This window comes from Gastrolobium bilobum, unplaced genomic scaffold (genome assembly GCF_033153095.1).
Source record: "Gastrolobium bilobum isolate Gb01-03AN ecotype WA unplaced genomic scaffold, APGP_CSIRO_Gbil_v1 utg111814, whole genome shotgun sequence".
NCBI lineage: Eukaryota > Viridiplantae > Streptophyta > Magnoliopsida > Fabales > Fabaceae > Gastrolobium > Gastrolobium bilobum.
The window spans coordinates 33,453-47,577 of NW_026896239.1; the positions used below are offsets into that span (position 1 = coordinate 33,453).

General features: G+C 37.8%; 1 protein-coding gene across 14 annotated transcripts in view; it reads right to left on the minus strand.

Moving 5' to 3' along the window:
- Positions 1-14,125, minus strand: part of LOC133298427 (nuclear pore complex protein NUP1) — a 41,928-nt gene that overhangs the window by 17,710 nt on the left and 10,093 nt on the right. For 7 of the 14 annotated variants that reach the window (XM_061497717.1, XM_061497705.1, XM_061497706.1 and 4 more), the window contains exons 3-5: positions 5,928-6,067; positions 4,942-5,140; positions 4,553-4,852 (exon numbers count right to left, since the gene is read on the minus strand). In XM_061497717.1, the coding sequence (XP_061353701.1) occupies positions 4,553-4,852; positions 4,942-5,140; positions 5,928-6,067 (639 nt within the window). Of the gene's footprint in view, positions 1-820; positions 2,789-3,329; positions 4,265-4,552; positions 4,853-4,941; positions 5,158-5,927; positions 6,505-14,125 lie in introns of those variants that run through there. The other 7 variants (XM_061497710.1, XM_061497716.1, XM_061497715.1 and 4 more) reach the window with 6 other exon arrangements.

Sequence of the window (14,125 nt, forward strand, 5' to 3'; positions counted from 1 at the left end):
AGAATATATTTTGAGAAATATACTACATATATTCTTTTAGGGTTTTCATTTTTCTAAAAAAAATAATCCAATTATCATATGAAAAAAAATTTGAGCACGTTCATATTCTTAAAAAAGATACACAGGCCCCCAATCAATAATTCGTCATTACTGAGTTTCCCAAAAAAGTTGTTTGTCCCAACTCCCAAAAATTTCTAAGTCTTTTAATTTATTTAAAATCAACATCAAAATTTATTTAAAATTGGTAAGATCCAATTAAACGCACAAGTTAAGAATCACTAATACTAGTGGACCTTTACTAAAAATTCCCATAGTTGTTGAATTTGAGGTTTTATGTACATTCTATGAACATAAAAACACCAATGATACATAAATAATGTTGCAACTCGTGAATGCCTAGTTGAGTTTGCCATTAGATAATGCTTAGCCTACCAACTCTTCAATCTCATCCTCAACTTGCTGATGCACAGACACATATATAACACGCATCTCAAGCGAGTGTTCCTTTCAAGTTTGAGAGGAAATAAAAGCCAAATGCAAGTGCTCAGGTGAAAATCTGTGTTAATAATTCTACATTGCCAATACACGTATTACATAGAATATCAACATTTATTATGATCAGCTGGTTACTGCAAATCACATATTGTCAATTTCATGGTTCATAGTTCTTTACTTAGTTAATGCAGGCCACACTACAACACTTCTACATGCATTTCTGCATCTTGCTGTTGGTTTATCAGGTATTTGATCAGGCAAATAATTAAAGAAACCATTTATCACGTTAAATAGCTTCTTTCTCTCGCTCTTATACAATGGTCACACTATCCCAAGTAAGTTCTTTCTCTCGCTCTTTTCTCTCTTTTTTGTGGGTATATTTTTCTTTCTTATTTTTAAACGGCCTTGTTTATACAAAGTTACAATACAGAATACATGAGTACTAATTGCTACACCATAAATTGTAAGTTATGCGACAACCAGCTAAGCCATAAATTCATGCCTATTTCTGGCTATGATACAAATAACGAAAATACAGGGATTTTGACAACATCATAACTGACCAAATCTTGATCTTGAAATATGACCTAAAACCATTACAAGTACAGCAGATATGTTCAATCACATCATACTATTACAAAATTGTGAAAAGCTAAGCCTTGCATTCTATAAGAAGCAAGACACGAGACTGACAAGCTTGCATATGTTGATTTGCTTTCATAGCATCATTTGTCCAGATTGCTAACTGAACAGCCAAATTAAGGAATCATTCACCCCTTTTAAGAGTTTATTCATTTGTAGCACTAAGTGCAGACTGCAGCAGTGACAGAAAATTTTCAGAAAAAATGGTCTTTACTTCTTACGCTGCTTATGTTTAACTCTCACAAATTTTCGACCAGACTTGTCACCACCACCAGTGCCCAATGAGAAACTCCCTCCAGCATTAAATTCTAGACTGCCAGAAGCCTGAAATGGAGATGGGTTCTGTGGAGCAATATTCTGTTGACTCGCATACTGGAAAGGATTCGCTCCGGTTGGAGTTGATGCTCCAAATACAAAATCTGATTTAATTGGGGGAGGTTGTTGACCAAATACAGGAGTGGCGGGCGGACCTGCTTGAACTGTGTCCTCAGCCATACTGTCCTCCATGCTCATCTGATCATTATTAGCAGAAGCTGAAGCATATGTGAATACAGGACTAGGACTTCCAAAAGCAGGCTGCATGTTGGTAATAGCTGCAGCTGAAGTAAATGAGAATTGAGGACTAGATGCACCAGTGGAAGATCCAAATATGGGTGAACTGGTAGAAGCAAGAGGAGTGGATGTTGCAAAAACAAACCCAGAGGTGCTGGGCTTGCTGGGCTTCCAACTAGAAAGTCCAAACAAAGTAGAACTTGAACTACTCTTGGAGCTAAAAGTAATAGGGTTGCCGGAAGCAAGGGTACGTTGTCCAGAAGTTGTACCAGAGTTGAAAATACTAGCGCTGGTACTTGAAGAAGTAAACAATGAACTCCCTGAAGAAAAAGTTGTATTCCCAGTCAACCCAAACAATGGGGATGATGCAGATGAACCAAATCCCACTGACTGATTCTGAGTAGAAGTTGTAAAACCACTAGTAGCAGAAGGTGCCAGCATACCAAGGACAGACCCACTTGTAGTGCCAAAGACAGAACCCTGAGACTGGCTATATATAGAAGTCATTACCGGGGAACTCAACCCAAAAATGCCACTCCCTGTGCTACCAACAGCAGCAGAAGAGCTTCCAAAGGCAGTATTGCCTAGATTACCAATTCCTCCATCCTGCCTGCTCTTGGTTTCCACTGGTTCTGAGCCAGACGATGATACAGGTAAACTTGTTGATGATAAAGGAGTGGATCCAAATTTGAAGGAAGTTGTAGGATATGAAGATGCCACCACTTGGGTGGAGGAACTGCTCGGGGTGCTAGTTGTCATGCTAGTGCTAGAGGAAGTTGCTGTGGCACTAATGCTGCTGCTGCTTGCTGCAAGGGAAGACCTACTGGATATATTCTGACTAAAACTATTTGTACCAATAGATGGAAATGTAGAGGCAAATGTAGCGCTTGAAGCAACACGTCCATTATCTTCATTTAATCTGTTGCTAAAAGTAAATATATTAGCAGGTGATGTCAACAATGATGTCGATGCTGCAGATGAAACAGCTGGCTCTGATGACGGAGGAGAAGATCCAGCAACTATATTAGTCTTAGCATCAGCATTATCTGATTCAAGAACTTTTGGCATTGAATCAACAGCAACAGGAACAGTAGTGGAGCTGCAAATGAAGGGAACATTTAATATATTTGTTCATTGTAACACTTCACTAAACATAATGTAAGATCCCTTATATCTCTTCACAAACCCAACTGAACAGTGTGTCAATAAGAACAGTATTATTATGATACATCACAGAAATCACAGTCAAATTGCAAAAAGTAAACACGAAAAAGTTCAAAATTCACTTTAAAAATGAGAACCAAAACTCAAGATAACAACTAATCACCACTTGATAAATTTGGCGAGTCAACGACCATGAAACTGTGAATGCAAAATGTGTTTTACAAATCAAATGACACCGGAACAGTAGCAGGGAAGAATGAAAAGTATTAAATTAAGACAAACTTATTATAGCAAACATGGGGAAAAGTAAAGTTATTGTGAAAGAAAAATATACTCCCATAACTCATTAGAGACATTCTTTTTTCTTTACTGAAAAGAAGTCAACAGAACAGACACAAATCTATAAACTAGAAAATAATGTAGATGAGTAAAGGGTTATTTTGAGAGTGTTTTTAAAACAAGCCAAAATTACATACACTAACTTGATTGAGCTCGTCATCTTTGAGTCAGAAGAAGCACCAAATTTGAGACCACCAGATTCACCACCAACTGATGATGAGAAAGCAAATGGGACTTGGGGAACATAATCAACATTTTTGTTGATGCCAAAGTTAAATAACGGAGCATCAGCACCTGGCTCCTTTGACGATGCAACTTTATCCAAACCAAATATTGGACCTGATTTAGTAGACTCCTTTGATGGAGCATCAGCAGCAGTCACCTCTGTTGACTGAACAACTTTATTCCCAAAGTTCAACAGGGGAGGATTAACAACTGATCCATTTTGTGAATTAAACTTCTCGGAACCCAAAATTGTGTGTGCAGCTACTGACACTGCACCCATTGTTGGCTTAAAAGTAGGATCAGGGATAGACGAATTTATGGACGTTGGTATATCAACCTTCTGACCAAATGTAGATCCATCAGCAGACCTAACAGGAGGTGAACCATCTGTTGTAAAACTTTTGGATGGCAATACTACAGATGAAGCTGGGGGAATCTCCTGTACATCAGTTTCAGTAGCAGAGGTAGTTTTCTCGGCCACAGCAGTGGAGCCTGTTGTTTCTTCCCAAGTATCAAGTTGCTGGAGTATTTTTGAGGCCATCTCGCTAGATTTTGAAGATAAAGGAGGAAAGCTAGTACTAGGCATGGTGTCATCAACATTTTCTGCTGACAATTTCGTATGCCTATGCTTAACTTCCCCAAGCAGAATAGGCTTCTGCATGGAAGATGAAGGTTGCTGAGCAGCATCAATGCCAACTCTGTTCCTAGCTATAGATAAGGGGGCGCCTGAATGAGGTAAGGTTAAGCCTTTAGAAGATAGAAGATTACACTTGTGACGCATTCGGCGTATAGGACCAAAAGATCGTATATCATTATCTAATACAGAACTTCTACGTTTTAATGCCTGCTAAAAATGGGGAGGGAAAAAAGGTGAAATCCAGGAACATATCTCTGAAAAAGAACTCTAGAATGTACACTGAAAGGATAGGACTTATAATCACAAGTATGTAAACCCTTTGTTTAGAGCCAGAAAGCATATCATGATCCATCATCATCAGCTCAGTATGCACTGGATCATGATATGCTTTCTGGCTCTAAACAAAGGGTATACATACCTGTAAAGTTAGAGAAACCCAATAAAAATCTCAACACTAGAAACAGAATTATCCAAAGTACCATTTAGTAAATGGCAAACCTTGAGCGTAGATATTGGATAAACTCTGGCATAAGGTGTTCGAGCCATTCTATATATTGCTGATCTTCCATGAGATCTTGGGGTCACAAAGCCATTTTCACGAACCCGAGCAAGGGTAGTTGCCCTTGGCACAATTGACATAACTGGGGATTTCTGAGCAAAGTGCTGATTTCTTAGTAGAGTTGGATCCTCTCTTGGAGGATTTCGCAAGCCCAGCATTGATTGGGATACCTTGGAAGGCCTGCTCCCCATGTAAGCCTTAGCAAGCTCGGCAGGTGAAGCAACATCATCAATAGAAACCTATGGACAGCATATGGTTATACATGACCACTCCAAAAAATATAATCAAACTTATATATCAAAGATAGGTATGAATAAAATTGTCGTACGCTGGAAGTAACATATGGAGTTGAAACAAGATGGTTTTCAATCCCATTTTCTAGTGCTGGAGTTTTGGGATATTCTTCAATTTGAACACGAGGCAACATTGGATCTGATGGAACCACTTCTGTCCTCTTCCCGTCTTCCCCAACAGGTGGATCCACGGTTCTTGAACGCATAAGCGTTGTCAAATGATCAATCTCAGATCTGCGGAAAAATAGACACTTACCATGAACAAAGTCAACAAAAAGCTTATCGAGTGAATAATGTTTAAGAATATAGAATGACATGAACTTGATATGGATACCTAGAAGAAGCAAATTGTAATTTTTGCAACAAGAACTTCATAAGCTTCAATAAGTTACACAGAAAGTGTAAAATACAAAACAACAACCATCAAGCATTATCCCACCAGGTGGGCTCAGCTACATGGATCAAATGACAACATTGGGCTAAATTAAAAACCAAACAATTGTATAATTGTTCAACAATCCTTGTAATAAAAATTAAACAAACCTTTATAATTTGTCACGTGACATGCAACAAATTATCACATACATATATATACATGTTACATATAACATGTATATATGGATTAAGTGTTTCTCCTTTTACATGAGATACCTAAAACCATGTCATTTCGAGTTTGGGGAAAAAATTGTCATGATAATGACTAATACAGCCCCAACATGTACCAAATTGACATAAAAAAACCCCCACAACACCAATATGACTTTGTTTTGGGGTCAGAGAAAATAATTTTATCTCTTGTAACATGAGAAACATTTAACCCTATAAATACACACACACACACATAAGAGCGAACAAATAACAAATCTTCATAAAAAATTTCATTCCTCAAAGTAGAAATTACATATTTACATTCAAGAATTTGCTGCAAATAAGATTATTCAATATTCAAAAGCAGGGACTACAGAGTCAGCAACCCAATGTGAAAAATAGTGATGCCACATGCACATCATACAAAGCATACCTGGTGAAAGTCTTCTGCTTAAGTAGTTTCTCCAGTTCAGTTAATCCACCTCCATCTGAACAGTTAATTTGAACACCACTTTCAACTATTATTCCTTGTTGCTTGCCAGAGGATTCATTTGCAACCTGTTCCTCCTCATACTACAAACACCAAAACAAGATGACAATGATGATAGTAACAACAAAAACTAAAATTAATACAAAAAAGGGGGGCGTAATAGAGAAAAATCTGCATATGGATTATATAAGTAAAAAAAAAAAAAAAAAAAAACCAATCCCCGTTAAACCCGACTAGCAAATGTGGGTGGAGGTAATCCTTGTACGCAGCCTTACCCTTCCATAATTGCAAAGAGGTTGTTTCCTGGATTCGAACCCATGACCTTTCAGCCATGAAGGAACAACTTTACCACTGCTCCGGTTCGCCCCCTTTATGGATTATATAAGTAATGACCAAAAAATCTTTCACTTACAAAAGAAAAAAAAAAGTGCAGCTCTAACCATGAAAAATTATCATACAAGGACTGCAAGAAGCCCCATCAAATATGCATTTTACTACTATTAACTTAAATATGCTACCAACAAACACTTTGAAAATAAGTAGAGAAGAATCAAGCACAGTAATATCAGTAACAACCTCAACCAACGTTGAGTAAAGTTCCACAACCAAATCAAAGTAACAGCTCACGAATTTGCGGTGAATGTTATCCATTTTGTCCGAACTTTATAAATACTAGTGTCTTGATAAGCACTTTCAAAATTTGTCCTTTTACAAACATGTAAAATCATTATAATGTTTCACAGCTTTCAACAACTACTCATTTATAAAAATTCTTATTAATTATTTGTTGCTTAGTAATTAAAAAGGAAAATAGTGTTAGAGAATAATATAAACCATTTAAAAAAGCCCTCACCCAACACCTTAAAATTTTGGATTGAAGTGGTTCTTTACATGGTATCAGAGCTTTAGTGACCACAAGGTCACGAGTTCGATTCTCACCGCTCCCCACTTGTTGAATTAAATAAGCATAAAGTAAAAAAAAAAAAATTGGGCCTAAGCAATATCCACACTTCAAGCCCAAAGGACTCTTGCTTGAGGGAATGTGTTAGACAATAATATAAACCATTAAAAAATCCTCACTCAACACCTTAAGGTTTTGGGTTAAAGTGGTTCTTTATATAGAGAAGCTTTATAAAATTATAACTACCTTGTTAGTATATGGATGTCCTAGAGACAATCTTTTAATTAGAATAGGACATATGTGGACCTTTGTATTGTCGCAAATAAATAAAAGCACTATTTATCCTGTTTCATATTTTGTCTCAATATTACTGTTAATATTTTATATGAGTAACTGGATAAACACCTTGGAGTAAAATAGGTATCTCTTGAGTATCTGTGATGAGATCACGATCATGAGGATTCAAGGATACTGGATATTTATTTCTAATTTTATGTTCGTAGTCTAGAGACACTGGGAATGGGGATCAGTGATCTCGGGTAAGACTAGCACGACTTATCTACTTGTATTCAGATGCAAGGTAAAAACCTCATGAGCTACAGATATGGAGATGTCTTAGCTAAAGTCGTGGGTGGATCTATAAGGGTATAGCTCGCACTGAACAGACCCACAAAAGAGACTCTATGAGGAAATCTCACAGAGAGTATCATTAGAGTAGTCTCTTTATATTTGGGTATGTCTTTCCTTAGTCCAGAAGTTATTACCTAGACTGTGTTCTAGAAGGCATGCTTTGACTGTATACCTCGTCTGCCTGACACATGGAGACTCATAGGTATACTGTTGGGCTTGTCCTGAAAGAGCACAGGGCTAGGGTGATAAGCTGAAGGAATTCGTCAAATCTCTGTGAGAGATTAGGTTATCTGTAAACCGGAGAAATCGGGATGACATTTACAGGGACTCGGAAATCTATGCATAGTAAAAGAAATCATGAGATGATCTGCCTTTAGAGTCAGTAAATTGAAGATTCCCTATTTCGAATAAAGCATACCCTAAGCCGCAAGGGTTGATACGCTTCCTTACCCTAGGTTTTATGGGAAGGTAACCGAGACGAAAAGAAATACATACGGCAACCAAATATGTGTAATACGATGATCAAGTCATTAATCTAACTAGCTCTGGGGCAACAAAGCATTGCTAGTGCTCTGTGTTGTCATTAAATGGGTTGTGGGCTTGTTGGGCCCGAGCCCGTTTATGTCAGTGGCTATGTTGGACCTAATGGGTCACACACTAACACCTTAATGTCATGACGATATAGCATTAAAGGTATTGGGCCTAATAATGGTTGTTAGCCCAAGATGAAGTTTGGAAGCCCACTTAAGAGGGAGAGAGCGCATGGTATTGTTAATAGGCTTGGATGGTCCAAGACATTACTAATTAATTTAATTAGTTAAATTAATTATCAAATATTTAAATTTTGAATTTTGAATTTGAAATTTGAAATTTGAATTTTGAATTTTGAAATTCGAATTTTGAATTTGAAATTTGAATTTTAAAATTTGAAATTTGAATTTGAATTTAGAATTTAAATGTTTGCACGTTTGAATTTAAATGTTTGAATTCGAATTTGAATTGGCTATGAAAAGTTGTTTCATAATAAAAGGATAAGATGAGATCTTGTTGGAACAAATCCCTTGTATCAAGAGAAGATCTATGGAGATCTCCAAGGGCTGATTTGGGGCGCCATTTTGGTGAGAGATGATTGTCATCTTGTCAAACCAACAAGCTCCAATTAGATTTGGTTGTTGAGAGAATCAGTGAGCTAGTTGGTTCAAACTTGAATGCAACAGCTCAAATGTATCTGGACCCTTTTTGGGCTGAATAGGGGCGCATCAATTGGTGGTCATATGATGAGCATTGGTTCAGAATTTTGACTAGATAAAGACCTAGTCTTATGAGGATTCAAAGCGGAGGTTGTTGGTATTTTTGAATTGCAACAACTCCACCTTTGTCTCACTCACTTGTGCGCCACTTTCATTATAAGTAAAGTAAAAATTCTGATTTGATACACTAATTCTCTCCCTCTCTTGTGCGCCTAGTTGGTGAGTTCCTCCTTAAGGTTTTTCAAAAGAACCTAGCCAATTCTTCTATATACCATTCCCACTCTTGTGAAGTTTTCATGCTGGAGACTTCACTCTTCTAAACACATATACCTAGCCTCCTTCTTCACCTGTTGAGCGCATAGCAAGCCTCTCTGTGGTGGTCAATTAGTGGCTTTCAAGAAAGCGTTCTTGCATCTTGACGTGGGTCGTGTGGATCAACGTTAGAGGGTTTGAACCCTTCAAACCTAACACTGATCGTCTTGGAGTTTTGAACTCATAAACAAAGGTAACATCACATGCCATAAAGCATGATTCTTGATTGCATGTGTAATTCCGCATATGAAAAATTTTGTTTTTCCCTCTCACATACTACGACCTTCAAGGCCATTTTACTTTCAAGTGGTATCAGAGCCCGATCGCTTTACCATCGGCGAGTGATGGTACTTTGTTTGTGAAATTAATTTTTGCACGGTCAAAAGGTCTTTTTGTTAAAGACTAATTCTTTGCATGTGGATTTTTTTATGAACATGTTTAATATGATTATGGTGTTCATATATCTACATGACCTCAGGGTTTTGTTTGTTTTGATTCTTTGTGAAAGTTTTCAAAAGAAACATTTTTTTTGAAAAGGGAATATGATTCTGCCATGATGTGAATATTCAAATGCATTATTTTCTCCATGATTTTATTTAATAAAATTTTTGTATATGATGATGTAAGGTTCGGCCATATGAGTTATGGTTGAATAAATGGTTTAATTTTTGTAATCTTTGAGAAAGATTTGACAAAGATTTGAATTATGCATAAAGATGCAAAATTCGACCATTAAGAGAAAATTGGAAAATTTTTGAATTTTGATTCTTGTTTTGATATTTTAATTGTTAAATTATCAAAATATATGTGAGGAAATATTTATATAATATTTGATATTATGTGCTTGCAAGCTGTTTAAATTTTCAGGTGCAATTTGGAAGGGGATGGTCATGGTGCCCGAAATTCGAATTTCAAATTTTAAATTAATGTGTAATTTTGCTCTATTTTAATTAGAGTTGTAATTTGAATTTTGAATTTTGTATTTTTATTATTTGTCCCTCCAAAGATGTTTTGGAGTTTCTTTAATTATATGTAATTAGAGAATTAGGCTAGTGGCGTATAGACGACGAGGAGCCGATGCTTGAGAAGCAAGATGGACAAATGCACGAGCACCATGACCATCTCAAATAAAACTGTTTTATATGCATGTATGCTTTTATGTTTTGAACGACTAGTATGCATGAATTGGACAAAACGCGTTTGTATGTATTATTATGCATGTCCAATTACGACTAGTGTAATCCGATAGATGTTTGACATAAGATAACGACTAGCATGATAATAATATAAATGTGTTTGATGAGACCTAATAAACCCCAAAAAAAAGGAATAAATTATAAACATATGATTACCTCCAACCACCAATATTACTTGAACCTCCTCTACATAGTGGTGCTCCACATCTCAGTTGGGACCCACTGTTTAGTTGAGTAAGAGTAGTATTAGAAGTGTTAGACACTTAGGGTGTTGGTTAATACTTAACTGAGACATAAGTTGCAGACTCAGCCGGGCTTATGTGCTTAGGGTAATAATGCTAGGTTGGTTGCATGAGATGCACCACTAAGTGACAAGGAGTTGTCAAACTAATGTTAAGAGAGGGTATGAGATACTGTTGATGAGGATCAACCCATTATTTAAATTAATCTTGCGATCACAGACGGAGGTTAAAATAGATAATCGCACTCTTAATCTCACTAAGGTAAAATCTAAAAGTAGATTAACCCTAAGTCAAATGGGAAGGGTCATTGACTTAGATACAATAGTGGGAGGGGCAAATTATTTAAAGTCTTTAATAATTTGTTTATACAACATGTCTAAATATATTAATTAAATCATCTTTACATCTTTTTCAGTTTTTAGTATGACTAATCCACTGTCACTGCGCTCAATACTCGATACGAACAAACTGACCGGTTCAAACTTTATGGACTGGTATCGGAACTTCAGAATTGTTCTTAGGGCCGAAAAAATAGCTTATGTCCTGGATGCTGCATTACCCGTAGCTCCTAGGGAAGGGGAAGATGGGTTCGCGGAATTTGATTTCGAGGCCCACAAACAGCACATGAATGACAATGTGTTGACTGTCTGCATCATGTTGGCATCCATGTCGCCTGAACTGCAAAAGCAGCATGAGCATAAGGATGCTCCCTCTATTGTCTTAGGGTTGAGAGGACATTAAAGGCAGGCATGAGAGGTATGAGGCCTCTAGAGAATTGTTCTCATGCAGGATGTCTTAGAACATGTCTGTGAGCAGTCATGTTCTTAAGATGATCGGGCTCATTGAGAAGCTAGGAAATCTAGGCTTCGTGATGGATGCCGAGCTAAGTAATAACTTAGTCCTGACCTCGTTTCCACCTTCCTTCAGTCAATTCATTATGAATTACAACATGCATGGGATGCTTGTGAGCTTGCCTGAATTGTTAAGAATGTTAACAACTGCTGAAGTGTCTATCAAGAAGGATAGGACACATGCTCTTCTGATTGGTGGGCCTAGCAAGGAGCCTGCGAAAGGAGACTCCCTTAAACCCAAAGGAAAACCCAAGAAGAAGAAAGGCAAAAAGAAGGGTAAGAGTGCATCCAAGGACAAAAGCGATGTTGAGTGCTTCCATTGTGGCAAGAAAGGCCATTGAAAGAGGAATTGTCCAGACTACCTGAAGAGTGTAAAGGACAAGAAGCATGGTGATGCTTCTACCTCAGGTACTTTCATGATTGAGATAAATTATTCTTGTGCTAATCCTACCTCATGGGTATTGGATACCGGTTGTGGTTCTCATATCTGCAATATGTTGCAGGTGCTTAGGAGCCCAAGGAGATTGGAGAGAAACGAGGTGGACCTCCGCGTTGGCAATGGAGCAAGGGTTGCTGCTCATTCTGTTGGAGATGCCGACCTTATTTTGCCTACGGGCCTTTTATTGCATTTGAATAATTGTCTTTAAGTTCCAAACATTTCTAGAAACATTATTTCTGTTTCTTGTTAAGAACAAGATGGTTTTACTTTTAGTATTAAGAATGGTACATTTTCTATCATTTCAAATGATATTGTTTATGGTACTGCTTCTTTAATATATGGATTGTATGTTCTGGAAATGGTAACTGAAGTGCTCAATATAGCCGTGAAACGACTTAAGATAGATAATCAATCTTATCTTTGGCATTGTAGACTAGGGCCCATAAACGAAACAAGATTGTCTAGGATGCATGCAAATGGATACCTAGATTCCACTGATGTTTGTGGGCCAATGTCTATAGAGGCTAGAGAAGGATACTCCGATTTCATCACCTTTACTGATGACAAATCAAGATTTGGGTACATGTACCTAATGAGATATAAATCCGAAGCCTTTGAAAAGTTCAAGGAGTTTAGGAATGAAGTAGAGAAACAGTGTGGCAAGATGATTAAGACATTACAATCAGATCGTGGTGGTGAATATCTGAGAGAAAATGGAATTATCTCGCAGGATTATCTGAGAGAAAATGAAATTCTCTCGCAGTTTACTGCACCTTACACACCACACCAAAATGGTGTCTCCGAAAGGAGAAACAGGACCTTGTTAGACATGGTCAGTTCTATGATGAGTGAGACTCAACTTCCAAAATCGTTTTGGGGATATGCCTTAGACACAGCGGCATACCTTCTAAATAGGGTATCGTCTAAATCTGTTCAGACCACGCCATATGAGATATGGAATGATAAGAGACCCAACCTGAGTTACCTCAGGGTAAGGGGATCGCCAGCTTATGTCAAAGCGTTGGCATCAGACAAGCTTAGTGCTAAGAGTACTAAATGTCTATTTGTGGGGTATCCCAAAGGTACTAAGGGATACTACTTTTACTCCATGGATGAACACAAGCTGTTTGAGTCAAAGAATGCTGAGTTCCTTGAGAAGGATTTGATCTCTCAAGGAGCCAGTGGGAGTAAGATTGATTTTGAATAAGTTCAAGAACCACATGAACAGATTGAGGAACCCGAGTCTGCTCCGCAGGCGACGTTCTCCAATGGAGAAGTAAACACACAACTCCGTAGATCAACGAGGGTCATCCATCCACCTGAGAGGTATGGGTTTGTGATTGAGAATCAGCAAATCGTCGAGGATGATGAACCAAGTAACTACGAAGAGGCAGTCACGGATGTTGACTCTTCTAAATGGCTTGAAGCCATGGAATCTGAAATGGATTCGATATATCAAAACAAGGTATGGACCTTGGTTCCTAAACCGCAAGGAAAAGTTCCTATCGGTAACAAATGGGTCTTTAAAAGAAAGACTGATGCAGATGGCAACGTTCAGACCTACAAAGCTAGGTTGGTTGCGAAAGGGTATCGTCAAAGACAAGGAGTTGACTATGATGAGACTTTCTCGCCTGTTGCCATGATCAAATCTATTAGGATCATGCTTGCAATAGCGGCATATCACGACTATGAAATTTGGCAAATGGATGTCAAGACCGCCTTCTTGAGTGGGTTCTTGAAGGAGGAAGTGTACATGACACAACCTGAGGGCTTTGAAATCAAAGATCAGAAGCATATGGTATGCAAACTTCAAAGGTCGATATATGGGCTAAAGCAAGTATCAAGGAGTTGGAATATTCGTTTTGATGAAGTCGTTAAGAGTAACGGTTTTATCAAGAACGAGGATGAACCTTGTGTTTACAAGAAGGTTAGTGAGAGTAATGTCGTCTTCCTGGTACTTTATGTAGATGACAAATTGTTAATAGGAAATGACATCCCCACATTACAAATAACGTAAGAGTGGCTTTCAAAAAACTTCACCATGAAGAATTTGGGAGAAGCGGCCTTTATACTTGGTATAAAGATCTATAGAGATAGATCCAAGAGGCTGCTGGGTTTATCTCAATCCACGTATGTTGACAAGATGCTAAAGAGGTTTAGCATGGAAGGGTCGAAAAGGGGTTTTCTTCCCGTCAGTCATGTGGTACATCTTTCAAAGGCTATGTGTCCTAAGTCAACGCCTGAGAAGGATCGCATGAGTGGAATTCCATATGCTTCGGCTATTGGATCCATCATGTATGCCATGATATGTACGAGACCA